General features: G+C 42.6%; 2 protein-coding genes, 1 long non-coding RNA gene and 3 other non-coding genes across 6 annotated transcripts in view; 2 read left to right on the plus strand and 4 right to left on the minus strand.

Moving 5' to 3' along the window:
- Nucleotides 1–16,538, plus strand: part of shank1 (SH3 and multiple ankyrin repeat domains 1) — a 45,008-nt gene extending 28,470 nt beyond the window's left edge. Inside the window, 14 exon segments of the mRNA XM_029437847.1 lie at nucleotides 1,037–1,119; nucleotides 1,253–1,377; nucleotides 2,110–2,245; nucleotides 2,348–2,428; nucleotides 6,195–6,203; nucleotides 6,500–6,526; nucleotides 6,632–6,688; nucleotides 6,915–7,030; nucleotides 7,372–7,495; nucleotides 8,197–8,738; nucleotides 8,740–11,693; nucleotides 11,972–11,983; nucleotides 12,255–13,151; nucleotides 13,794–16,538. Coding sequence (XP_029293707.1) covers nucleotides 1,037–1,119; nucleotides 1,253–1,377; nucleotides 2,110–2,245; nucleotides 2,348–2,428; nucleotides 6,195–6,203; nucleotides 6,500–6,526; nucleotides 6,632–6,688; nucleotides 6,915–7,030; nucleotides 7,372–7,495; nucleotides 8,197–8,738; nucleotides 8,740–11,693; nucleotides 11,972–11,983; nucleotides 12,255–13,151; nucleotides 13,794–13,881 — 5,251 coding nt within the window. The 3' untranslated portion in view covers nucleotides 13,882–16,538.
- A 1,128-nt stretch (nucleotides 16,539–17,666) lies between these two features.
- Nucleotides 17,667–19,165, minus strand: LOC115012502 (uncharacterized). The gene is made up of 4 exons (XR_003832691.1): nucleotides 19,094–19,165; nucleotides 18,263–18,323; nucleotides 18,012–18,055; nucleotides 17,667–17,805 (listed from the first exon to the last, which is right to left on the minus strand). It is a non-coding gene; the product is annotated as an uncharacterized LOC115012502 (long non-coding RNA).
- LOC115012897 (small nucleolar RNA SNORD88) lies at nucleotides 17,876–17,965 on the minus strand. Its single transcript, XR_003832744.1, has one exon. It is a non-coding gene; the product is annotated as a small nucleolar RNA SNORD88 (small nucleolar RNA).
- LOC115012895 (small nucleolar RNA SNORD88) lies at nucleotides 18,118–18,209 on the minus strand. Its single transcript, XR_003832742.1, has one exon. It is a non-coding gene; the product is annotated as a small nucleolar RNA SNORD88 (small nucleolar RNA).
- LOC115012896 (small nucleolar RNA SNORD88) lies at nucleotides 18,394–18,485 on the minus strand. The gene has a single exon (XR_003832743.1). It is a non-coding gene; the product is annotated as a small nucleolar RNA SNORD88 (small nucleolar RNA).
- A 6,844-nt stretch (nucleotides 19,166–26,009) lies between the features above and the next one.
- The window catches only part of LOC115011755 (protein kinase C and casein kinase substrate in neurons protein 3), a 4,847-nt gene continuing 4,205 nt past the window's right edge, over nucleotides 26,010–26,651 (plus strand). The window contains exon 1 of the mRNA XM_029436980.1: nucleotides 26,010–26,015. Within this exon, the coding sequence (XP_029292840.1) occupies nucleotides 26,010–26,015 (6 nt within the window). The remainder of the gene's footprint in view (nucleotides 26,016–26,651) is intronic.

A 26,651-nucleotide genomic window follows, 5' to 3' on the forward strand; every position in this document is an offset into this window, starting at 1 on the left:
AACAGATGGAGTGGGCTGGGACTATTTTGGTGCACGATAGGATTATCAGCATGTGGTTACAGTATGTTACAGCTGACACGGTATATATACCTCTCTGACTCACTGATGGACTGAATGTATCTTTCCATTCATAACAAGACAAGAGTTCGTTAGAGGTCAGCAGACCTGAGAGACGGTGCTGTTTCTCACACTAACGTGGTTTAAACCAAACCATTCATGTGTGTGACATGTCTTACCTCTCATGCTAGTAGAACAAGAAAAGCCTCTTGGCATGGGCAAATACAACAAAACTTTATACACAAAATAGTTTTAATTACATTTTAACAATTTAATGGTAGCCTTGATTTTTGTTTTTAAAAGTCACAAAGTCAAAAAAGGTGAATTTAAACATTGTCATTCTAACTTATTCTTTACATTACTACTACTATTATTTACAATATACTTCTAATAATAATAATAGTAATTGATTATTATAAAACAATACCATATTTAACATATATACAACATAACAATATATAAATACTACAAAAAGGATTGGGAAATATTACTGCTCTCAGCAATCAAAGAGAAAAGCAGACAGGAGGCTACAATGTCTTATCATTTCAAGATAAGTAGCTGAATAACAAAGGGAAATATATAAAGGAGGAATAATAAATAAATAAAATATAACATGTATATTAGTATACACATGTAAATACATATATACAGGGTTTCCAGTTTTAATCCAATACACTGTTGAAATAAGTTTTTGCCTAGTACTGGCGGTGATGTCATAAGAGGGGGACACAAGAAGTGGGAAGCAGACAGCAGAGGAAAGGAGTGGTGTAGTTGGGAAAGGAAAAAGTAACACCGGCAAGGTAAATGTTGTGATTTATGGATTTTAAAACTTGACTTTCCACCCTCATGTCCATTGATTAAGGAAGAGGGGGAATGCAGATGTGCAAGGATGGACAATACATGTCCTCATTGTCCTCTGTCTTTTATGTCTGTCAATTCTAACTCTCTCTCTGTCTCTTCTCTGTCTCCTCTCTGCTAGTGACTATATAATAAAGGAGAAGACCGTGCTTCTCCAGAAAAAGGACAGTGAGGGTTTTGGCTTTGTACTGAGAGGGGCCAAAGGTAAGAAACGTAAAATAAACGCAAACATCCTGCCTTGCAATCACACTCATTGATTTAGTAATGCTTCTCCTAATCATATATGACATACTGTTTCACATGCTAATGCATTCTCATATTTTCTCGGTGTCTCCAGCTCAGACTCCTATCGAGGAGTTCACCCCCACCCCGGCTTTCCCTGCCCTGCAGTACCTGGAGTCAGTGGACGAGGGAGGTGTCGCCTGGAGAGCCGGGCTCAGGATGGGGGATTTCCTGATAGAGGTGCTGCTATGATTTACCACTGCATTATGGGTTGGAATTGAAAGCACTGTCAGATTCTCTGTAGATGTGTATATCCGCTCCAAAATTTGGATCTGCTCCACATTGTAAGGGATTCTTGGCCCATGTGACACCCTTCCACCAATTTTCGTGAAAATCTGAAATTTGTAATCCTGTTGACAAACAAACCGAAACAAGAAAGCAAGGATGTACAGTCCTCTATATGTTAAGGAAATGTTTTACTTGGGTTTAAATGTTCTGTTTAAAATGTTTTATTTTATAAAACTTTTGAATTCCCACCTGATCGGCAACAAAAACTAATATTTTGGCCTCACTTTCAACCAAAGTTTATCGTAAACTGTTTGTAGATTATTGAGATACTCACTTCTACCAGCCTGTAAAGACTATATAAATATATACATATATACAAATGAAATATACATTTCACTCAAGCACATGTGAGTTTAAAATTCATTGAAGGCAATATATGACATTCAGAGCATATCCATGATTCAGAGTCTGAGCCGGGATTGCCTCCACGCGGCTCTCAACATGGAGATAGCAGCTAACAGTGCTTATATTAATGTCGAATAACCTTATTATTATATTATTATATTGGCTTTATTGACATAAATGATGCCTGAGAACATAAATGCATTTGAGAGAAGATAGTGAAAGTTACAATAAGCTGTGTTATTAAACTCAAAACGTTCTCTGTCACTGTGTCTGTCCCAGGTCAATGGTCAGAATGTGGTGAAGGTTGGTCACCGACAGGTCGTCAACATGATCCGGCAAGGTGGCAACAGCCTCATGGTCAAGGTTGTCATGGTAACCCGCAACCCCGACATGGAGGAGGGTTCGAGGAAGAAAAGTAAGCGTCTATCTACTGCACTCTGGGGTTCTGCGGAAAGTCAATTTGTTGTTGAACAGCACGAGTGACCACTGCTGCCTTTGTCTATTCCTTCCCCTGCAGTCCCCCAGCAGAGTAAGAGGCTGAGCACTCCGGCTATCGCCCTACGATCCAAATCCATGACTTCAGAACTGGAGGAGATGGGTAAGAAATTAGTTTAGATAAACCTTTTGGGGCGGGTGAAAAGTGAAAGATTACAAAGAATGAAGAAACAGACAGACAGGGAGATGTAATCAATTAAGGAGAGCAGTTTTAAAGCTGAAAAGGGGAGAAATAGATTGAAGTGATGAGGGATAATAGAAACAGTGTGAAACCAGAGTGTTGGGGGGTGCTAGAGATGCCGAAAGTGTGAAGGGGAGTTGATCTGGGGCTGAATTTATATGGCAAGAAAGTAGAGCGGGACATAGCTACTTAGTGACAGAAAGGAGAAGGAAAGACATATGAAGAGTGACTTCCGGCGTTGATGACGGTCTCAATGCATTTCACTGTTCTTTCAGAGGTTCCACACTGTCACTTCCAGCACACCCTCTACAGGTAACCCCACCTAGAAAGAGTGTCGCCATACACCCTGTGATCCCTCTCTCACTGCCCGCCTCTCTTACCTCTTACCCCCCTGCACCCCCCACTGCTCCCTGGCCCACAGCTTTAACCCCAGCGCCCACAGAGCACTCTACCAGCTCGTCTACTCAACACACAGACACTCAGCAAGTATTTGTTGCCAAAGTAACACTGCAGCGGAATGGGCGTCACCTGAGAGGAGTTTTCCGGATTCCAGAAACATCCTGGTCAAGTGTTTGGTCTTCATGTTACATCCTGGCCAAGTGTTTGTTTACATCCTGGCCAAGTGTCTGGTCTTCTTGTTACATCCTGGCCAAGTGTCTGGTCTTCATGTTACATCATGGCCAAGTGTCTGGTCTTCATGTTACATCATGGCCAAGTGTCTGTCTTCATGTTACATCCTGCCAAGTGTCTGGTCTTCATGTTACATCATGGCCAAGTGTCTGGTCTTCATGTTACATCATGGCCAAGTGTCTGGTCTTCATGTTACATCATGGCCAAGTGTCTGGTCTTCATGTTACATCATGGCCAAGTGTCTGGTCTTCATGTTACATCATGGCCAAGTGTCTGGTCTTCATGTTACATCATGGCCAAGTGTGGCCAAGTGTCTGGTCTTCATGTTACATCCTGGCCAAGTGTCTGGTCTTCATGTTACATCCTGGCCAAGTGTCTGGTCTTCATGTTACATCCTGGCCAAGTGTCTGGTCTTCATGTTACATCCTGGCCAAGTGTCTGATCTTCATGTTACATCCTGGCCAAGTGTCTGGTCTTCATGTTACATCCTGGCCAAGTGTCTGGTCTTCATGTTACATCATGGCCAAGTGTCTGGTCTTCATGTTACATCATGGCCAAGTGTCTGGTCTTCATGTTACATCACGGCCAAGTGTCTGGTCTTTATGTTACATCCTGGCCAAGTGTCTGGTCTTCATGTTACATCCTGGCCAAGTGTCTGGTCTTCATGTTACATCCTGGCCAAGTGTCTGGTCTTCATGTTACATCCTGGCCAAGTGTCTGGTCTTCATGTTACATCCTGGCCAAGTGTCTGGTCTTCATGTTACATCCTGGCCAAGTGTCTGGTCTTCATGTTACATCATGGCCAAGTGTCTGGTCTTTATGTTACATCCTGGCCAAGTGTCTGGTCTTCATGTTACATCCTGGCCAAGTGTCTGGTCTTCATGTTACATCCTGGCCAAGTGTCTGGTCTTCATGTTTTAGTGAGCAAGTTGCAAAATATTAAATAAAAATATTTAGTTGAGAACGTCTTTGATTAATTAAGAAGAAATCACACCAAGGATAAAGTTATTGAGATGAGTAATGAAATAAAATAAAATAAAGAAGCAACTTTGTTCCAGGTCTGTTGCTATGGCAACATCATTATGTGTGGCAATGCTTATGCCATCTCTATTTGAGGCAAAAATAGTGGGAGGTGAGTGCATGGTTAGGGTCAACACCCCCATTTGCAGATCAGAAAATTGGCCAGTGTTTTATTGGTGATCGGGTTATATTTTCTAAACATTTATGGTGTTTGCTGTCGCTGCTGTCTAGTTCTGAGCATGCCCAGTGAGTCCTTGATGATGTATGAGGGCTGATGACATGTGGAGCTGCTGGAGGGGAGGGGAATCTGCAGTGCTACATCAGCTGGTCTCAAATATCATTTCAGTACTTTATCTTACAAACAATGACTTAAACTTGGCCAAACCGATAAACCACGGCAATTACCAACTGAGTCCGGCCCTGCTGCTGTAAGTTAGGATCAGACTAGAGTGTATAAATCAATCCTCTGCTTTATTCCACCCCCATCGTCTCCCCTCACCTGCCTCCTCTCTGTGGTGTGACCTCACCTGAGCAGCAAAAAGCATGAGCGTCCAATCACAGGTGCCAGTTTCCTGAACCCTGAACCCACCTCTCCTTCACCTTCAGTGCTCACTATACACTATTATCTTCCCACTAGCACTGTATGTATGCAGATGTATTCATTATCTCAATACATAGAATATCACTCCAACAAACCTAAAGTGCTAAAAACTAAACCATTTTTACATTTTACAATATGTAGTTAAAATTTGGTAGGAACAGCTGGATTGTTTTATGGCAAAACAAACCACGAAGGTGCTCTTCTTCCAACACATATAATGGAAATTCTACATCCTCTGCTATAGGAAGCTTTGTGTCTTTAGAGAGAATATGGTCATTCATTTGAGAAGAATAGCAGTTATCATGTTGCTGTGTACTGTGTAGACTAGCATCATCATACCAAGGTACAGTATTGCAATTAATTGAAGTGATATACAGATGTAAAAGTGCCACAGCACTAGAGCTAAGTCAGCCAGGCCGAGCTTATTTCAGATGTATTGTATAGTGTACATTTTGGACAAGAAGTAACAAAAATGGCAGAATTACAGAAATGCAAACCCAGGCTTTAAACTGTAAGAAGTCCCGCTTAGCATGAATTTTGTTTGGGTATATCATCTGTGTGTTAATATGTTTAACAAAAATGACTATTGGCCAATGTATCACTTTTTCTTAGTGTTGGCCTCATAAATCTCAGTATCGGTCGGGCTCTCTGCAGGACATAATGGTAAACTTTTAAAGTTTGACTCAATATAGAGTGTATTTATCAATACTTATCTGAGGTTCTTTGGGATGTGGCTGCTTAATTTGCACGCAGACCTTCCTCTTTGCTTTTCCCTCCTTCTGGATCAAGGTGACAGGAGTACAGTGTGTGATGAAGCCATGTCAGCCCCAACCATATGCTTATTCTAATGTATTAGAATTCATTTGGCTGTGACGCCTAATAAGCTATCTCACCTCTGTGATTGGTGCAGTGTCCCAGTTCACCTAGAAGTCACGCTGCAAGATAACAAGGACATTCAAATAGAAATGATCCTGCAGTGCATTAAAGTACACAAATTGTTGTTTTCCACGACACTGATTTCACGCAAGTGTTGTTTAAATATGTTTGGACAAACTATGGCTTATTCTTTTAAGGATTTGTGCAGTGTAGTTGTAAGTAAGAGATGAAATAAAGACACATTCGGATTCCTTTCATGCTTGGTTTAACCATCGTACATTAAAATTTAATTTCTGTTTAATTAAGCTCAATAAACTACACATGATGAAATATTACGGCTTGAGTATGAGTATGGCGGATAACCCTATTCCTATTCAGTCCACACACACAAGCTCACTCACACCAGCGGATGCAAACACTAAAGGGTCACCTTTAATTCCTCCTCTTTACTTCCCTGTAGACTTGTCCCTTTACTGTTCACTGGTTTAACCACTAACTCTGTCTTTTCTCTGTCTCTTTTGTCCCCACTTCACTGCTGCCGGGATCTTAACCATTTAACAGTGGAGAGAGGTGGGAGTCAGCTTCAGACTAATTCCACATTTGTATGTGTGTTTTCAAGTGTGTAAGAGTAACAGCAAGAAGCATACTGTATGCGTGTGCAGCATATTTACTGTAACATAAGTGTGCCTGCTTCAGCTGTCTTAAAGTGTGGGTGTGATGTACGTTCTTTTACATCGAAGATCGAAAAGCCTGGCGAGGTGACTCAGTTTGTCAGGCTCCAGGGGATATGATTAGTATTCACTGTAACAACGCTATCGCACTTTCACTCCTGCCAAAACTTAAGTCTCCTTTTGTCCTCCTTCCAGCTGCTACCCCTTGGAAAAAAAAATCAGGTATGCTGTGGTACACTCTTGCTTAAGGCATTGTATTTATGTCTGTCCAAAATGACTTGGCACTCAGTCACTTATTGGGCTTATTCTGAGTTTCTCTTCTTTCAGAATTCGAATCCTCCCAAGTTACAGAGAAGAAGAGGACAGTCTATCAGATGGCTTTGAGTAAGGCAGATCATGTTTGTCAGAGGATGTTTCCTGAATCTCTTCCTCTTTTTCTTATCCACTTTCATCAAGTGTGTCCCTTTCCACGCATTCTTTCCGACATTTTGTTTCATTTCCGTATGTGGCTTTCTCTCTCTCTCTCTCTCTCTCTCTCTCTCTCTCTCTCTCTCTCTCTCTCTCTCTCTCTCTCTCTCTCTCTCTCTCTCTCTATCTTTTTGTCTCTCAGATAAACTAGATGAAATTCTTGCAGCAGCTCAGCAAACAATCAGCACCAATGAAGCTCCAGGGACACGGGGACAGGGGCCAAAAAGAGACAGAGGACGAAGTTTCTATGGCAATGAGGTGTGTATCATAAAACATACTGCAGTATATAAACATATGTCTGTCATGTGTATATACACTGGGTCATCAGGTTGAGAAGAGTTCCTGTCTAACATCAAATTGAGTTTAAGTAAGAGACAGCAAAGACTATTGTTGACTCATTTAAACCTCCTTTTATAGATTTTTGTATATTAATAATGAACCAAACATGCAAAAGACTCACTAATACACAACTTTTAGGATGACTAAAGTATATTATAAGTATAAGTACATTAAAATATTCTCCGGCCACACATGTACTGTACGACTTAGTCTCATGTCACTCTCAACTTTCTTTCACATGCTCCTTTTTGGCATTTTAGCAAAACTATGTGGATCAGTCCGGGATGGGGTTGATGTCGACTGGTTTGGGCCTCGGCTATGACCGTGGCCAGTTCACATCAGGTCACGGCCCACATCACGGTATGAGGCGGCAGAAATCCATCGGTGAGGCTGTCTGTTTTTTCTGTCTGCCCCTCCTTTCGCCTGTCTGTCTGTCCTCTGGACCCGTAAAGGTCTACACTGTGCTGACCTGTTTGTCTCTGGCCAACAATGTCTTGTCTGTAGCCAAAACTGTGTGCACTTTGTATCTGTATCTGTAGCTGATCATATGTTATACTCTGTTGAACTATACCTGTACTGTCAAAATAAAATGTTTGTTTGTCTTAAACTTACCCTACTACTATTTAGTATATATATAGTATATAGTAAAGTATATAGTGCCACTAATCTCCGTTTTATTCTAATGGATTATTTTCTGCTTTGTTGCTTACTAAGGCTTTGCTAACTCCCCTCCTGAAACAGTAATGTGCTCTCTGGTGACCAACAAAACAAAGGCTGCTTTGTGATGCTGCCCAGTTGCTACTTGTTTGTGGAATATATAGCACTAACTGACTTACCTACTAACATACATAAGAATTGAGGACAGACTCGCTGGCAGGTAGACGGGCAGTCAGATTTAGACGGACACTCTCATTAGATTACCCTCAACTTTCCTTTTTTCTGGTTCCATTTCACTTCTCTTATTCGCCCAAAAACTTTCCTTCTTTTCTTGTTTATCAATCTTTCTTACAACATTTGTAACTTACTTAAATCCCTATTTTCATCCCGATTTGTTTTTTTCTCCATTTTGTGACGTTGTACTGCAGGGGTGCCTGAGGAAGAGAGGCAGTCGCTGCATCCTCCAGCCATGAAGTTTGCTCGCAGTCTGTCGGTGCCTGGCCCAGATGACATCCCTCCTCCTCCCACCACAGCTCCACCAGAGCCTCCATTCTCCTCTGCTCCTCCACTAGGTTGGAGAGCAAAGTCATCCCAGCAGCCCGCTGTCTCTGTCTCCCAGTCCACATCCACCTCTGCGCACTACCAGCCCTACTCCCAGTCAGTTCACTTCACCCATGGGGGCAGGGAAAGGGCAGGTGGTCCAAGCACAGGCCCCAGCGGTGGAGCGGTGGACCACACAACCTCGTATGCACACGCAGCTGCACATACTGCTCAAAGCAGGACTGCTTCGCGGAAGGTTGCATATACTGGGGAGCCTGTTGGAGCTGGTATAGGAGCTAGTGGAGGGGTCAAGACATCAGGTCTTAGGAGAGGCTACAGCACCGCTGTCCCCCCATCCAGCATTGCCACTGTAATGCCCCAGCAACAACAGACTACCCAGAGTCAACCCCATCGAGCAGACCGCAGTGCAGCTGGGGACCGGAGCAGGCGGTCCTAAAGGAGGGGCCCGGAGAGGTAAGTGCCCCCTGGTGAAACAATCCAAAGTAGAGGACTTGCGTGTGGGCCAGGGAACATTGGGGGGCAAAGGCACGGTGGAGAAAAGTTCCATCCCCATCCCCACTATTATCGTCAAGGCCCCATCAACCAGCAGCAGTGGACGCAGCAGCCAGGGCAGCAGTGTGGAGGCCGATACTCCTGGATCAGGGGAGACAAATGAAGCGAACACACCCCATGGTCCTCCTCCCTCCACTCCTGCTCCACAGCCCCCTGCCCCACCTTCCATCCCAGCACCACCGCCTCCGTCCTTGCCTTCTATGCGAGCCCAGGATAATCTGGACTTTACCAGCCAGTTTGGGGCTACCATTGTTGGCGTAGCTCGCCGAGACCGGGAACGGGAACGGTTTCATGAAGCTCGCAGAAAGAGTTCCTCATTGTTCATGTCTGCTGATGAGGATGTGATTCTTGGAGGAGTGAGTGATAGTATAACAAGAACTCAAGGGTCACAGCCACAGCTTAGCACACAGGCTGAAAGTTCATCAACGCGGCTGCGCCCGTCCAAGTCTATTGACGAGGGCATGTTCTCTGGGGACAGCTTTATCCATCACACCCGTAGTATGCCTCCAGCCTTTGGCCTACCTGAATACTCCTCAGCTGCCCTGGACTATCAGCCCAAGTCTGTACCTACTGACTTGTACACAGGCAGGCAGCAAGCACCCTCCAGTAACACCACCTTCATTCACCCTCTAACAGGAAAGGCTCTTGACCCCACATCGCCACTAGGCCTCGCCCTGGCTGCCAGAGAGCGTGCTCTGAGGGATGACAGCAGGTTAAGGAGGGGAACAGAGCACCATTTCACCCGCCAGATGTCGAGTGTGGTGTTTCCTTCGTCTTCTGTCACCTCTCAGCCGGTGTCGTCCACCGCCCAGTCATCCAGCTCTTCTTACCTGGTCACCTCGTCTTCTTTGGCTGCTACCACGGCCACTGTTGGCCGCCCACCCTCACCCAGAATCCTCAGAGGAGTTGGGAGTGTGTGGAATGAGGAAGGCAGTGGAGGAGAGAGGGAGCGGGAAGGAGGAGGGGCACGTGAGGGGCTAAGAGTTCGCTTCTCCGAGGATAAAACGGTTCACACACACCACTACCAGTCTCAGCCGTATCAGCCAACCTACAAGGAGAGGGACCGGGAGAGGTCGAGGGAACGGGAGAGGTCAAGGGAACGGGAGAGAGAGGTGTCGAGAGAAAGAGAGAGGGACAAAGAGAGAGAGGGTTACATGAGGAGGGCAGAGCAAGTGGCAGCCGCTGATAGCTCTGCTCAGCAGGCGTCCCAGTCTCAGCAGCCTCAGAGGCCCTCTTTTCTCAGGATGGAAAGTCAAGCTGATGCCTATATCTTGTCTCTCACCCCTCCCTCTCCTCCACCAACAAGTACTCAGCAGACAGCGAACACTACTGGGAGCACTGGCACTGGTATGATGGTTCTTCCTCCCCCTGCCCCCTCAATTGATGCGGATGATGAGTTTGTCTACGCAGACCCTCTCCCACCTCCGTTACAGTTTGCTAACAGCTTCGACAGGGGAATTGTGGGAATATCAGGGTACTCACAACACGGAATGCGCCCCAACAGCCTGACCTCCCGCCAACAGCAGGTCCCACCACCTCCACCTCCACCTCCACCCCCACCCCCTCCACCACCCCAAAAAGACTCATTTGTAAGTGGATTTTCTGCCCATACACCCCTGCCCTCACCTCAGGCAGGGGACTCCACTGCCTCCAGCCTCACATCTTACGACAGTGAGGTGGCTAACCTAACTCAATCTGCTCCCTCCCCCTCCCAAACGTCGCCCAACCCCCTGCCCCCTCACTCGCCCTCTACACTGCATCCCACCTCAATAGTGGGACCTCCGCCTCCCCCGTCAGTCTCACCACCGCCTCCTCCTGGATCCTATCACAGACCATTCTCTATGTCCCATCCCCACCACCTTTACAACAGCTCTCACACTCCTGGGCGCTCTTCCCCCACACCTCCCCCGCACACAGTCGCACCTCCCCTGGCCTACCGTGGTGCCCAAGCGCCCTCCTCCACTGCTGCCACCTCTGCTCCACTAAGGGGCACTGCCTCACATGCCACGACCGCTAGCTGTGCCACTACAACCACCACTGCTGCCACCACAACAAGCACCTCCACTCAGCTCTACCAGGAGCGCACACACACCACACATACAACATCCTCCACTGCCATCAGTCGCAAGACAGGAGAGCATCACCGTCCTCCCCCCACTACCAAGAAAGGAGAGTCCCAGGAGACCGTGGTGGACTCTGGGATTGAAGAGCTGGACAGCCGCAGCAGCAGTGACCACCACCTGGACAGCATCCTGGCCACTGTTCGGGGAGACAGGCTAGACCGCGGAGAGAGAGGAGGACGGATGGGCGGGACAGGGGAATCAGACAGGGGAGGAGATTTTATGGAGTCTTACATGAGCTACCTGGACGGACAAACCTTTGAGATGCAGAATGCAACAGCAGCAACCTCCACCTACCCAAAAACCAACAGGTTCAGAGAGGGAGGTCGCACCAGTGATCTACACAGACAGACCAGCACTGCTCCTGCATCCTTCCACTCCCACAGACGAAGAGACGAGCAGGAAGAGGACGAGGTTGAGGAGGGAGTGGATGAAAGTGGGTATGTGGTAAGGGACATGCATTTGGGACGTCCCATTTCACCGTACTTTGATCGCCCCCGCACTCCTGAGATGAAGCCTCTCTGGGGCGAGGGGCAGATGTCCGGTGACCAGTCTGCAGCACTTTTAGAGGGGAAAAAGATTTACCCTCCTGTATCCAGTATGAAGCCAAGCATCATAAATGAGCTAAACAGTAAACTGCAGCAAAGAACCAAGGACAGCTGGAGCAGCCAGAGACCACTGGGCAGACACAGGTACACATCAGTGAACATTTTGGCTTTATGTTGTTCAGTGTCACAGCATGAACTCCGTTTTTTGTTGTTTTTGATGCACGACATTGTCATTCTACTCATGTTACACCTGTGTGAACGTATCAGTGGGTCACCTGTGAGTTCTTTACCTCCCAAGATTGATGTTCAAGCTTTCTGTGAAAAACTGTGTACTGTCTGTTTATGTTTTGTGTAAGTGTTGTGTCTATACTGTGTAAAACTCTCCTTTTATTTCTCTGGCTTTTTCCATGTGTTTCTCTCAGAAGCAGAAACAGGTAATAGAGGCATTTCCCCAGAAAACAAAACTTTGACACCTGCTTGTATTAACAGCCTGTTAACTTGTAAACTTGGTTAAACATTTAGAATGCTAACTGACACACAATCAATATGTTGACAGTATAAAATCATTCAAATCCACAGGTTCTAAAAATAGCTGGACAATATTTGACCAACATTTCCCTTAATGTGCATTATTTTCATCTTATGGTATTCTTTTTTCTATCATGCTTTTCTCTTGTAACAATGTATCTACCTCTCCATTCACAGATTTTCAGAAGACTCAGCCTCTGCTCTTAGCCCCCCCTCAGCTCGATCCCAATCACCCTCTCCGATTTCATTATCACAACCATCGTTATCTCCGTCCCCCACCCTTCCCCCTACTTCCCAGTACCCCAATTGGGGACGATCTCCATCTCCTCAACCTCCAGTTGCCTCTCAGCCTCCACGTTCCCATTCCCCGCTGTCGCCAACAACTTATTCCCCTTACCCCACTTCCCCCAAACACAGACCTGTCTACCGGACCAAAGCCCTAGAATTTCAGTTTATTCCCAGTCGAGAGTCCCGTAAAGCAGAATCACACATGATCCAGCGTAGGCGAGCACCCAGCCCTCTTATCTCCCCATCAGAGAGGCCCAAGGTGGGTCCACCACGGCCATCGTCCCTTCCGCTGCTCCCCACCACACCTCTATACAGTGCCATGTACGACCTCCGAGGTTCTGTCACCCCGCCATCACCTGGGAACCCTCTTGGAGATCCTTACTTCTCGCCTTCTCCTCCCTTGTTTGCCCCCTCTGGTGCCCCTCCTCCACCAAACTCCACGTTAGTTGTTTCTCGTTCCCTCTCTCCAACTCACTTCCTGTCCGGGACCTCTTCTCCGCCCATGCACCCTCACCCTCCACCTACATGCCTGAGTTATCCCCATCTACCGCCCCCTTCCCCGACAAAGCCTTTTGCCTCCAAGCCGCTGCCCTACTGGACCAAGTATGATGTTGCAGACTGGCTAGGATACCTGAACCTGGGTGAGCACAGAGAGCGTTTCCTGGACAACGAGATTGATGGCACCCACCTGCCCTCCCTAACCAAGGACGACTATCTGGATCTGGGTGTAACACGTGTAGGCCACCGCATGAACATAGAACGGGCCCTGAGGACCATAATGGACAGGTATGGCTTCTATTCTCCTTAACTTTTAAGTTAAAGAGTTAACTTTTTCAAAACAAATGTGAGCAACATGCACATAACAGACATTTTTGTGACGTACTATCTATTACTTTTTTGTGACAATTTTATGATATATTATACTTTTATAAATAAAAATCTGGAATACTATACTATGACCTTTTTAATTACTTTTTTATGGCAAACTTATGACTTTTAGGACATTTATACGACATATTATACTATGACTTAATGATTGGCATTTTAATGACATACTATAATATGACTTTTTTATGGCATTCTTTATGACATACGTTACTATACTATGACATTTTTTGCGACTTACCATACCATGACATTTCTTTGGCATATTATACTACGACTTCAGAGCTGGACAACATTGTCTGACAACTGTTGTCCGTCATCAAGTGTGTATTGACAAATGTTTTCCCAATCTAATCAGTCATGTAGCGAGTCCACAACACAAGAGCCACCATACTCTCCTAATGAACAAATATTGATCTCTATTTTAAAAAGCATGAGTCGCACAATTCACTACTATGCTACAAAGCAACAAACACCATTTGTTATTGTTTCACAAAAACATTAAACATCACTCATGTTCTATGTCTGTTCTTCTGTCCTCAGGCTGTCCAGCAGCCCATTTCCCATTTCTGTTCTCTCACCTCGGGATGGACAGACTGAGAGGAGGAGGGACGATGGGAGTCGGAGCTGAGGTTGCAAACGCAGAGGGAGAGAGAGGGAGAGAGAAGGAGGGGTTTGAGTCAATGAGGGAGGAAGACACAACTGCTGCTATCCATGGTGGATTCACACAACAAATTAGGGGGGAACAGATTTCACACAGAGAGTGACAAAAAGAGGGAGTCAAGTCCCACAGGGAGATGGAAACACAGGGATGGAAAAAGGGCTGACGATCCATAAAGATACCAGCTGGCGCTCCCCAGTTGTGGCCCGATGATTTACACAAGTACACTCCCCACATGCATGCACAGTCACACCAACAAACAAGTAACATAAAAACACTTTCATCCAAAATGCATTACGAAGACACTATGGCTGCAGCAGATATTACGAGTGAAGCGATGAAACGGAACCAAATACTTGAGAGGAACAATCAAAAAGCATGTTCGGTTAAAAAGATTGAGCAGGTTGTGTTGTTGGCAAGAAAAGAAGATAAAGTTGTCCGTCATCGTGCAGCAATCGTGTTGAATATTCCTCTTACCCCTCAGCCAGCTGCTTGAATCCGTTCAGGTTTCAGAGTGGAACCCACCAAGAATATTTAGAGTGCAATCAACGACAACCCCGCCCCTGTGTGAATGGATGTTAGTTTTAAAACGTTTCTGAGTATCATTGAGGAATGAATATTTGAGGGTGAATGTCTGCAGGTGTGAGGCTTTATCTGTCTGCATGATGAAACATAGGGCGCAGATGGATAACTTGCCTCCTTGGTTTAAAACCAAGGAGGCCGGCTATGTGTTCGGCTTTGATTGATTTGCGTCTTGTTTTTACCTCACCGCTGGTAGGGCTCTGTCCTCACTGCAGGTCCGTGTTTCTCTATAGCTCTTTATCATCTTAAGTCTTATAATGACATATATACAGACTGGTCACTGTATCACAAATTTGTAGCAAAAATAAGTGCCCAGACCATCAAAATAATACAAAAAAAGAAATCACACCGATACACACACACACACACACACACACACACACACACACACACACACACACACACACACACAGGCACCCGAGTTACTACTATACATGCCTGCATGCATACACCAACATGTAGACACACACATACACACAAGCACTTGCAAGTGATTGTTTTAGAGTTCATGGGACACCTTATATATAGACACACTATATGTTTGGATCCGAGATATACTTATACAAAAGGAGACAGACTGTGCTTTCAACGTGACAATATGAAGAGACATCCCCCCCCCCCGAGGATTTGATTCATGGAGAAAGACTTCCTCAGCGTCGAGGCAACTGTTGTCCAACCATTCAGACCTTCCGTCCGAGGGAGACTGGAAAGGAGAGGGGAGGGGAAGAGGAAAAACTGCCATTTTCTTGCTCTTTCCCACCCAATCCCCCCTTCTCCTTCCAGGAGAGGCCCCTCTCTCTCGACAAAATCCAGGAGGAAACAAGCAGCCACCCGGCCGAGGGGATCTGAGAGAAACGCTTATATCGAGTTTTAATACTATGATTGTTCTTACAATTTTTAAACTTTAAATGGGAATAATGGAATATTGATATGAAGAGATTTATTACTATTTATCATTACTTTCATCGTCCTTACTGTTATTATAGCTTCAGAGAGTTTCTGCTGTCTGCCTCTGGTGGCTGATATGGCGCTCTTGTGCAGTCAGTGTATTTTCTGACTGTGTGATGAAGATAAGTGTGTTGGTTATATATATAAATATATATGTGTATACTATAAATAGGTATTTTTGAATTGAAAGATGCATATTATTTGGTGCACGGTACCCTTAACTTTGCTTCTATGTGATTAGAAGCATTGCAACTTAATGTGAAGCACATTTCAGAAACACTTCCTTATCCTTTGTCCCTGGGCTCTGCTTTTCTTTTGTCAGACTGTGAAGCTTTAATTATTTATGGCCTCAAAATATGATTTCCTCACGCTTTTAAAAGTGAGTTGCCACTTAATAATATGCAGATACTGAAAGTGTAGCAACTGTTACTCTGGGGATGCCAACAATACACAAATGAAAATGATGTATTACTTTATTCAAGCACTATACTTTAATATATTTAACATGCACTTCTGGATAACAGTCGCCCCCTTTTGATTGATTACATAAAATCATTTCATTATTTTTTCATGGTATATAACTGATGTCCTTTTATTTCCTCATCAGCTTCCACTGCTCATTTACATCTCATTATAACCTCAGTCCTGCTTTTCTCACTGTTGCTGAGATCAAACATAAGGGCTCTCTCATGACCTTTCTACCTTGAACAACACCTCACCTCTCCTGCTGCTTTCGAGTCCTCGAACACATATCAAACGTGCGTTTTACATCGGGGGCATAGATGGGGAGTTTCCTCACGGACTATCTATCCTCAGTCTGTTTTTTTTGCAAAAAGATAAATACGTTTTCATAGATCACGTCGCTCAAAGTGCACATACACACGGGCACGTGAATGAGCAAAGGTGGATTTGTCTCTGTAATTGCTTTGTGCTGGTGGTCACGGAGAGATTTCATTTAAATGCAAGGGAAATGGCAATAAGGACGGTGAAAACAATGGTCATCTAATTATGGTTTAAGATGTAAAAAAAAAAAAAAAAAAAGAAGAAATCTCAAAAGTTCTAAAGAATCTCTGTCTTCCAAATGTTTAACACAAAAAGGTACAATGTATTTATTTAACTGTTGTGCTTTCTATACAGTTCAACCCGTTCTCTACATCTGCCCCTTCCACTGTTAATGACCTGACAGTTAAGAGCTCCGGTCTGTTTTCGCTCATTATTTGCATCTTCTTGTTGTACAAAGCACCTTCTGCAGTCGCTGTCATGTACCGGTATGCTCACAGCTCATTGTTTATTACCAGCATATTATGCAATGACCCTATTTCCATTAGCAACTGTGTCTTTTCACGTTTCCCTTTAAAGGTTTTGAAGTAATCTTCAGCCCAAAAGGGTGTTTCTGAAAGGGTGAACAAGCAGAATGTGGCGTTCTGTCCAAACAGCCAGATTCTACTTGTTTCTATCAGGTCTCTTAAACATTTGCTTGTGTAAATGGGGCCAATTAATAACTGTGCATAAGACATTTTGAATACATCTCTTACTGATACAATGTTCATGTTAGGTGACGGAGAGACATTTTTTGGAGACTTGTTTTTAATCCTTTCTTTGCATTTAGAAGTAACGACCAACATATGGTGGCTCATTGCTGTCAGGAGAGATCTGTGAGAACCGGTGTGACTCTATAGAAAGCATTTCTTTTCCTTTAAGAGATCTTTTAAAAAATGAGAATATGAACTGATGAAAGGTAACGTACCGACTATATATGTATGTGATATGCATATACACATTCATATAAACATATGAATTTCAAATGTTTTAAGAGATAAATTGTTAGAATTATAATAAAGATACAGAAACAAAGTTCTAATTGAGGTTTTCTGATTTCTTGAATGAAACATGATTAATTTCCACCTGTATACTGACATCTGCCCTCAGACGAGTTCTACTACGACTCACTTGTGTCCCAAATTATCATTAACCCAGAAAATAGTCCCAATGTGGGTATGATTATACTGTTATAACACTGAGTGAGATCAAATGGATTATAGAGGTGATTTCTAGGAAAAGGGAAATACAAATGCATGACACCACCGCACATTGTTGAGGTAATGCTCTGAATTTCAAGTAACAAACGTACATTATATACTGTGTAACAATGAACATTTCAATAATGTGAAGTTCCCTACTCTGTATAATATTTGTAGAAAAGTGAAAAATCAAAATAGATGCAGTTTTATTTAATTAAGATACTTTATTGATTTAGAAATCAGCAAATACAGGATAATATTAAATGTTTAAAAATGTACTTTATTAGAAATTGACATTACAACATGGTTATAACCCAGGTGATGTATGCAGGAGGATCAGTACCTGAAAGAAAAAAAGAATAGCCGTCAGAATAATAAGATACCCACGGGTTTCACAAGATGCTTTTAGTAATAGTCTCCTCAGAGTCTGCCTTGTCAGGGGCAGAGCTGCACTTCTTTCATCACTGATTTTCTGAGCCCAGTGCTATACATCACAAGAGATCAGCATTCACAATGTCTGCTATTAAAATATGTAGTTATGCAACAAACCTGATTTAAGTCCAGTCTATGAATGGCTTCTCTGTCTTAATCACCTGAAAAAACAAAAAACCAGTTAGTGTCGGTATAACTCTCACTTCTGATCATCAGTAACTATTTTCTCCTCAGAAACTCTGGCTTGTCAGGGCCAAAGATGCACGTTTCTCTTCATACTAACTCAGAGCCCAGTGCAAGTCATCAGGGGAGAAAGACAAGCAAATATCATGAGAATTGATCAGTGAGAATACTTGTATTTTACATACTTCTAAGCCCCCATCAAATTCCAGTCTAGGAGTGGTTCCTCTTGTTGGAAGAGATCTGAAACTGAAACGGGACAAAAGCACTTGTTAGTGTAGTCATGACCATAACCTTTGACTAACATTTGTTTTTTTATTTTCTCCTCAGAAACTCTGGCTTGTCAGGGCCAAAGATGCACGTTTCTCTTCATACTAACTCAGAGCCCAGTGCAAGTCATCAGGGGAGAGGAACAGTCATTCTAAATAACATACCATCGCCTATAATAGCGACATTTATAGTGATGTAAAATGCAATTATTCATGCTGTGCTACAACTCATCTTGTGAAAACTTACTAGCTGTAGCTCATGACACTGCATGAGACTGTTAGCTACCATGCTAATGTTACCTGGCAGGCTTACCACGTGGAGAAAGGCCCACAGGGTTACTGACGATAACGTTCGAAAACCAAAACCCAATAAGTGAAATGTGTCAGTATACAGTTGTATTGTTCAGCACCATACAACACGTGTTCTATAAGAGGCCACATGCTTAGAGTCGTAGCCACGTGTCATAGTTTGAAGTTCGGCATACAATTTATCCACCAAATCAGCTTTACATCTTTATAAAAGAACTAAACTTTTACACATGGCTCCTGCGGTTTGTTACTGCTAGCTTAGCGGTTATCAAACTGAATTAGCTAAAATTGTACCTCGTAACGTGAATTTTAAAGTCACCCCTTATTTATTCACAGAACAGAATCACATTAGGTTGCAATAGTTTTATCACTACAATACTCTACTTATTTTTAACATTGTATCTAAAAAGAATTACAGTGAAATTCATGTCTTCATCTTACCAGTTGCAGCAGCGATGTTTCCGCTACGGCAGTCACCAGTCAAGTAACTGCTTCTTCTGCCGCCGCAGCCGCTTCCTCGTGTTTTATTGGCGGTTGGCAGTCAGCCTTTAAGACCATTACCGCCCCCTGCTGGACTGGAGCGGAATGGAAAATTGACTATTACCATTCACTTTACTGGCAATTTCCAAATGACTCAAGAAATTCATTGAGAAGTTAGCTCCACCTCAACCTGTTTATGAATAAGAGGTGCTTAAAATAAGTATTGCTGTTGCTGCCTTCCTGTGCAGACACTGATTTATTACATGTCAATTTAAAATAATGTTTTAAATACTATATTTTGAAAGTATCAACCGGAAATAAAACGATGTAACAGCGTTTAACCTTATTATTTTAACGTCATATTCTGAAAGTATCAATCTGTTGTGCTTGATTTTACTTAATTGTTACCACTAGAAGATAGAAATGTTGACATTGTCAGAACTAAATTAAGTGTAACAGACTTTACAGCATTTTCTCTTCGCATTAGAGTAGTTATTTTTGAAAGTATTAACTATGTTATTATGTTTGACTAGTAACGTGTAATTTCACTCATTCACAACAGTGGTAAAAGAACAATACAATGAACATTTAAAAACATAATAAAACATAAATACAATACAGTAGTACAGTACAAGTAGACACCATGTGGGCATTTAGGATCATGAGTATTTCTGGCCTTTAGTGGTCACAGTGAGCAACAGCAACTGTTGTCTAATAGTAAAGTCAAATATAACACCACATTGTAGTATTTCCGAATCATACTTTCAAAATAAAACATTTAGAACTGATGTAGTTACAGACTTTGGCCACAAGAAGGCAGACATAATCGTGATTTTAAACACACGAGTGTTGACAGCCAGAAATAAATTGAGGTAATAGAAAAGATAAACGCAACATGTTTGACAAACATTTTTTTATATGTTTATAGGACAGTTGTGTGTTACTTTTATACTGTTTACATGATCATGTTCAAGCTACAAGTATAGTACTATAAGTCTATGAGCCAGAAAACCTTTAAGTATATAAGAACATGAGTAATTCTGCCCTCTAGTGGCCACAGGGAGGAATGGCAGCTGCGCTCTACTAGTAAAGTCAAATGTAACACCACGTAGTAGTACTTCCAAATTATACTTTCAAAATAAAACATTTATAATAGAAAGCGGTAGCTGCGCATTGTGGCCAGGGCAGAAATAAGCATGCATATTACATACATGAGTATTGACATAACTGAATTGAGGAAAAGGTAAACACAATGGGTTTGTTGTGTTCCTTTTTTCTTGACATATTAGAAAAACCCTTTAATGGACAGTTCCTTCTTACCTACCTTAACATATATAGTACACATCGACAGTATGTGAGCCAAACAACCTTTGTGTATTCAGAAGCACGAGTATTTCTGCTTTATTGTCACAGTACACAACTATTACTATGCCATTTGACTGCTTATCTTAAAGCAACTGGAGTGTAGTTGCAGTTACTCACTGTGACCACTAGAGGAAAATCATATACATACATATATAATAATACAGACTAGAATGAAAAGAAAATATAAATGCAGTGGGTTGATTATCAAACCTTATATTTCCTGTTGATACAAACAATCTACGAGCCAGACAAGGTATGTTAATTTAAAATCATGTCTATTTCTGCCCTCTAATGGCCAACGCATGTGACTATGATGTTTAAGAGTTCCTGTTATTCACTTCAACCACAAAGGGCTCAACACTTACGGTGACAGTTATAGTTAGATGTAGATAAACACTTTTATTACAACATCATAAGCGATGTTAGACTTGAAACAGACAACTTGACTGTGAAGCAGACGTGTTGAGGCAAGATGTATTAATGACTCAATAAACACACCCAATTCTTAATAAAGTATGCTGCTAGTTTTAAACATGGGGCATATAATATGTCACGATATTTAAAAGCAGAGCTGTAAACGGTTTCAAAGTGGTCAGTTTATATAATATGACCAACAAAAACAGTGAGTTTTATCACTTGTATACATTTTTGACTGACCGTTTTTTAGGTCTTTCAGCAGATTGTTTGGTCGGTAGCCTGAGAAAAACAACCTCTTATGAAGCCTGGTTTCATTTTTAGGTACAAACTAATATCTAATTCACATCAAAGTTAACAAGGTACATATACCTGACTGCACATGCCAAAACATTTGAAATGAACTCTATTTTAAAGTGTACTTTTTGCAGAATTTAGAGTCCCTTTTTGCACATTACTTAGGCCTATGATATGAATAATGGACAGCTTGTTGGTAAATCATGATTTTTGGAGTAGGAGCAACAAAGTATTTTTGCACTGAGACAATATTTTCTTGAGCAAAATGTAAAGTTGCATTTGCTTCAATATATTTAAAAAAAGGTAAACTTTACTTTACATTTCAGGATTCTTTACAATTCTTTATCTGAGAAAATGAACAGAAGAAGAAGAAGAAGAAGAAGAAGAAGAAGAAGAAGAAGAAGAAGAAGAAGAAGAAGAAGAAGAAGGTAAATATATATACTGTAAACATCACTTAACAGGGACCTTATTCCACTTGTTGACATTTTCTGCCTCTTACGCTATTATCATTTTAATCACAGGATCCCACAATGTTGTCATGATATCTGTCTACTATCCTTCCAGATTTGATTATAGGATTACTAACACAGGATTTCCTAAGAGCAGGTTGTAGCTGGGCGTTAACTTTGCAACGTATAACAGCTGTCTAGTTATTTACCTGACATGTTCTGGCAAGGCAAAGTTGCACAAGTTCAGCAGAGCATGAAGTAAGAGCGGCATATGTGAGTGTGAACAATTCTTTCTTCAGGGGTCTCTGACTTCAAAGAACCTCTGCATTTAACACACACACACACACACACACACACACACACACACACACACACACACACACACACACACACACACACACACACACCGGATGTATCCTCCAGCTGTGGAGGCAGGCCTACAGAAAACTATCCCAAGCAAGAGAATGTTGAGGGGAGGAAAGAGGGGGTATGGAGACAAGCATGGGGGGGGGGGGGGTAGAGTTTTCCTTATCTGGTCATGCTGGTTTTTACTTCTTTGTAAAATAGTAAAACCTAGTTAATTGGACACACACACTCACACTTCATTAAAACTACTCTGAGGGAGGTGAAGCGAGTGAATGAAAGAGAAGAGAGAGACGCTATTCAACAAGTGGTGAAGTACAAAGAACAAGACAAGTTTCCTGCAGCTGTTTTGGAGAGAGAGGGGAAAAGAGAGAGAGAGAGAGAGAGCGAGAGAGAGCGAGAGAGAGAGAGAGACTAGGAGAGAGAGAGGGAGGGTGTGAGGAAGGAGAAGGAGAAAAAAAAAAAAAAAGAAGCCAACTCATCTGACACAGTGGGCCAAAGAAAGGGGAAGAGCAGCACTGTCCAGAACGAGTGGAAAATCAAAGTTGGAGAAGACGAGGAAAAGTGTAAAGAAGACAAGACGGAGAGAGAAAAGGAGCCTGAGAGTCTACACAAAGATTGAAGTGGGGAAAAAAGTTTTAATCGGCCAAACAAAAGAAGAAAAAGAGGGTTGAAGCAGAGAGGAGGTATTCAGAGAGGTAAGGAACTGTGAGCGGCTTGTTAGCCTCCTATGGCTGTGTAGTTGCATTTCAGAGAGAGCTGATGGAGTGATTGAGCTCCTATTTCTGCTCTATGTGTTCATTTGTTACTATATATTTCCTCTATGCAATGTGTGTGCGTGGTGAGTTATGTGTGACAGATGAAACGGGGACAGGGGGAGGAGTGAGTGTCTGTGCCAGAGTGGGTGCAGGATGCAGGGGTGAAGGAGTTGGTTGGAAGCTTCAGATGAGATCTTATAATTCAAACGACCTTCAGTTTTGCTTAGTTGTTCTAAAGTTTTTGACATGTGAAGTTAGCGTTTAAGATACTGGGAGGACTGGGTTAACGCAAGTTACTGGATCGCTACAGGACATTTGAAAAGTGGGGGAACAAATTTCCTGTCTGACCTGCCAAGAGATCATAAACAGTGTGGAAGACACATGGTGGAATTAGATCTGTGCTGGTAGGTGATAAGTTATCCAGTGTACTCTGTGTTCAACCTAAAGGACAGTTGAGTCGTATGCAAATGTGAGTACATGACACATATTTTACCATTTGCTTTTAATTTTTGTAGCCCAATGAAAATCAGCAAGTTAGGAATATTAGCTTCTCAAATATCAGAGACGACACAGAGAGACAATTTTAAGTTCCAGTCATGCTTTTCTAACTTTTCAATGCATATATATTTTAAAGATTGTGTTATTAACATATTTCTGATACAGCTAAACCAGGGCCCACCCCAGCCCTTTAGAGGATGTTTAAATCAAGTATAAAGTCTTTGAAGTGATATTTAAAAGGCCTATAGTGCCACTATATTGATTCCAGTAGATATGGAGTAGCACACCGCGCTTTTCTCTTGCACGTAGACAAATTATAATGCTTATAAAGAGTATGACATCATATTTGAGAGGCATGCAAGTAGATCACAACTAAGACTGTGACTTGCTTGTGTACTTACAGGGTACATCTTACATACAGTTGGGATTTGATTCCCACAAGAAGTTTATTTGTGTCATGAGGTTGGAGACTATTTAGTAAAACTTACAGGAATGCACCAAATTATTTGTCATTATGCAGGGACAGCAGAGCTCCCCACCCCCATGTTCCTCTGAGAACTCAGACACTGTCATACCCCGAGGAGAGCCAGCCAGCGAGTGGACAGGAAGTCCAGGTCAAGGGTTAAAAGGGAGGCGATTCATTATTTTTTTGACCTCCTGCAGAACTCAGGGTTGTGTAATCTACTAGAGACACGACAGAAGCAAGCTGAGGAAGATTTAGGCAGGAAGAGGCACGGCATTATGCTCTTAGTGGAGCATGTGATGCGTCTTGAACAGCAGGATGTAGAGGAAAATCATTGAATCTAATGGTGTGCCTAACAGAGCCATAGGAGAGATAGATGGCTGCAGGGAGGAAAACCAGGCAAGACATGAAGGCTGTGTCTGGGTGGAGTTCAGCTCTGGGTGCATCGAGGGTTTGAAACACCAGAAGGAAAAACTGCTGTGTGATTAAATATTTAACTGGAAAAGTTTATTTTTTGGAAGTGGAACCAGACGAGCATAAAGTTAAATGAAAGAATACTTTGGTAGATCGCTTAATTTTGAGTCAGACTGAACTTTTAATGTATTGCAAGTGTGCTTGTGTTTTTTGTTGTGAGTGAGTGCGAATGACAGGATGTGTTGACCTTTGCCCCCTATTTATTTTAGGATAGCTCAAGTTTCAAAGCTGGCATTGCTGGGAGAGGGTCCTCCATGCTTACTGATGAAGCTTGTGAGACTCTGCCTCGATTAACCGTACACCTCCTGGTTCAAATGTACCGTACACATCCAATACTAACTGCAATTATAACTCTTTGAAGGGTTTACGGATTCATTAATAATTAAATATCCAGTTTTAAAAGCAATTCAGATGAACACATTTGTCGATATATTTGAGTTAATCTAACAGGCTTTGATGCATGTCTACAAAAAAAAAGGTTGAGAGAACATGGTTTCCTAATGGATATGTGGTTCCCCACAGACTCCCATATGAAGGGATATGTGCCGGTGGTTATGAACTGAATTGTAAAACGATCAAAAATGTAGGTGGGGACATAATCATCTGTAATTAATATGAGTCACAAACATGTGTAACTGGGTTCTCTTCTGCCTGACTGAAATGTAACATCATGAATGAGACTTTCCCTTAAAGGCTTGTTTTATTATATATATATATATTAGATTAGATTAAGTGTTCATACTGTAGCTGCAAAACCCCCAAAGCCTTCATTACCTACACTTACAGAAGCCGCTTACAGAAAGGTCAGTGTGCAGATTAAAAGGCAGAACGATAGCATCTGAACTAATCATATATTCTTTACTGTCTCAGAGAACAGGATGTCGACGCTACCATCAGAAAGCAGCATTGAAGACGCCAGCAATCACAGCTTCTGGATGGTAAGACCGTGTATTGTGTGTGTTGCAAGATAGCTTCACCCCTGGTCTCAAGACTCAATGACCTTCCTGTCAAAACAGACTAAACAGTTTTGTCGTTCAGGCTATGTATCGGTGTGAACAAGGCTGTGCTTTCATTTCTTTATGTGAATAGTAACCATTGTACTCTCTGAATTGCCTGAGCTAACTGTAGTTTTTCGTGATAGTGCTCATTAGGTATTTGATTGTCTGCGTTTGCTCGACAAAGTATAGCAAAGGGTTCATGTCTCTGGGGTTGTTTCCATTTTCACTGCTCTCTGCAATATCTTTGTTCTGCTGATGTTTTCATTTGTAGTGTCTGACAGAGATGAAATATCCTTTACCATTTTCCCTCATGTTAAATACATACATACATACTTTTCAGTTTTTTTAACTGCTCTGCTCTCTGTTTACAAGACCTCTTCTGCTTTGCCACCTTGTTTTGAGGCTGTAAACACTTTGAGTGTGCTACCGCTTTAATATTGGCTTTGTCTCCCGTTGGCCTCGATGTGCTGCCCCACTTTCATCTCTCTCCTCCTGTAATTTTGGCAGCGTCCTGTTGTGTTGGATGTGTTTCCAGGCCAGTTCTCGTCTGTGTCATCCTGCCGCCGTGCTCAAGGGCTGTCTGTCATTATACTGCAAACTTAAGCTCTTTTGCTTTGCTGTGCGAAGTCACCACCACTTTAATTTGCAATTATTGTGCATTCTGTAGAGTGTGTTTGGACGCTACGGATTCTGCCCTGGGCCCATTGTACAGTATTACTCACTACTGATTATATAGAGACGTCATGTGATCAGCGACATGGTCAGGCTCTCATGCTGTGTCTCTCTAAACACGAGAAGATGATGGTGTTTTTAAATCTGCAACAGATTAGCCTCATTTATTCTTTCAAGACAAACTTTCTTTTAATCGTCTCATGAAATAGAAGTTTGTTTGTGCATCGATCTAAATTTGGTTTAAAAGCACTTTGGAAGCTGGCATGAATACAATCAACTTAGCAACACGTTTACTGCTCGATAACTGCAAATATAACTGTTGCTGATGCTGTAGTACTTCTGCCTGTGGTTCCCACCACTCTTTCTGTGCACTGACACACCGGTTAGAATCGAGGACCGTGGCCATTTTCTTTGATACTACGTTTTGTTGCTTGGACAGATTCTCTAGTCGCGGATTTGCATCTGCCTCAGAGATTGGCCAACTGGATCTCTCCTGCGTTGCCGTTGGCCTCAAACTGGATTCCTCAGCTGTTTCTGTTTAATTCTCAGACGAGTGAAGAGAGTTAGTGCAAACTAAAACAGAGGCCGAAAGAAAGAAAGTAAGGAGAGAGAGAGAGAGAGAGAGAGAGAGAGAGAGAGAGAGAGAGAGAGAGAGAGAGAAGAGAGAGAGAGAGAGAGGGAGAGAGAGAGAGAAGGAGAGGAGAGAGAAAGAAGGAGAAAGGTAGAGAGAGAGAGAGAGAGAGAGAAAATAGAGAAATAGAGATAGGA

Source organism: Cottoperca gobio, chromosome 8 (assembly GCF_900634415.1).
Source record: "Cottoperca gobio chromosome 8, fCotGob3.1, whole genome shotgun sequence".
NCBI lineage: Eukaryota > Metazoa > Chordata > Actinopteri > Perciformes > Bovichtidae > Cottoperca > Cottoperca gobio.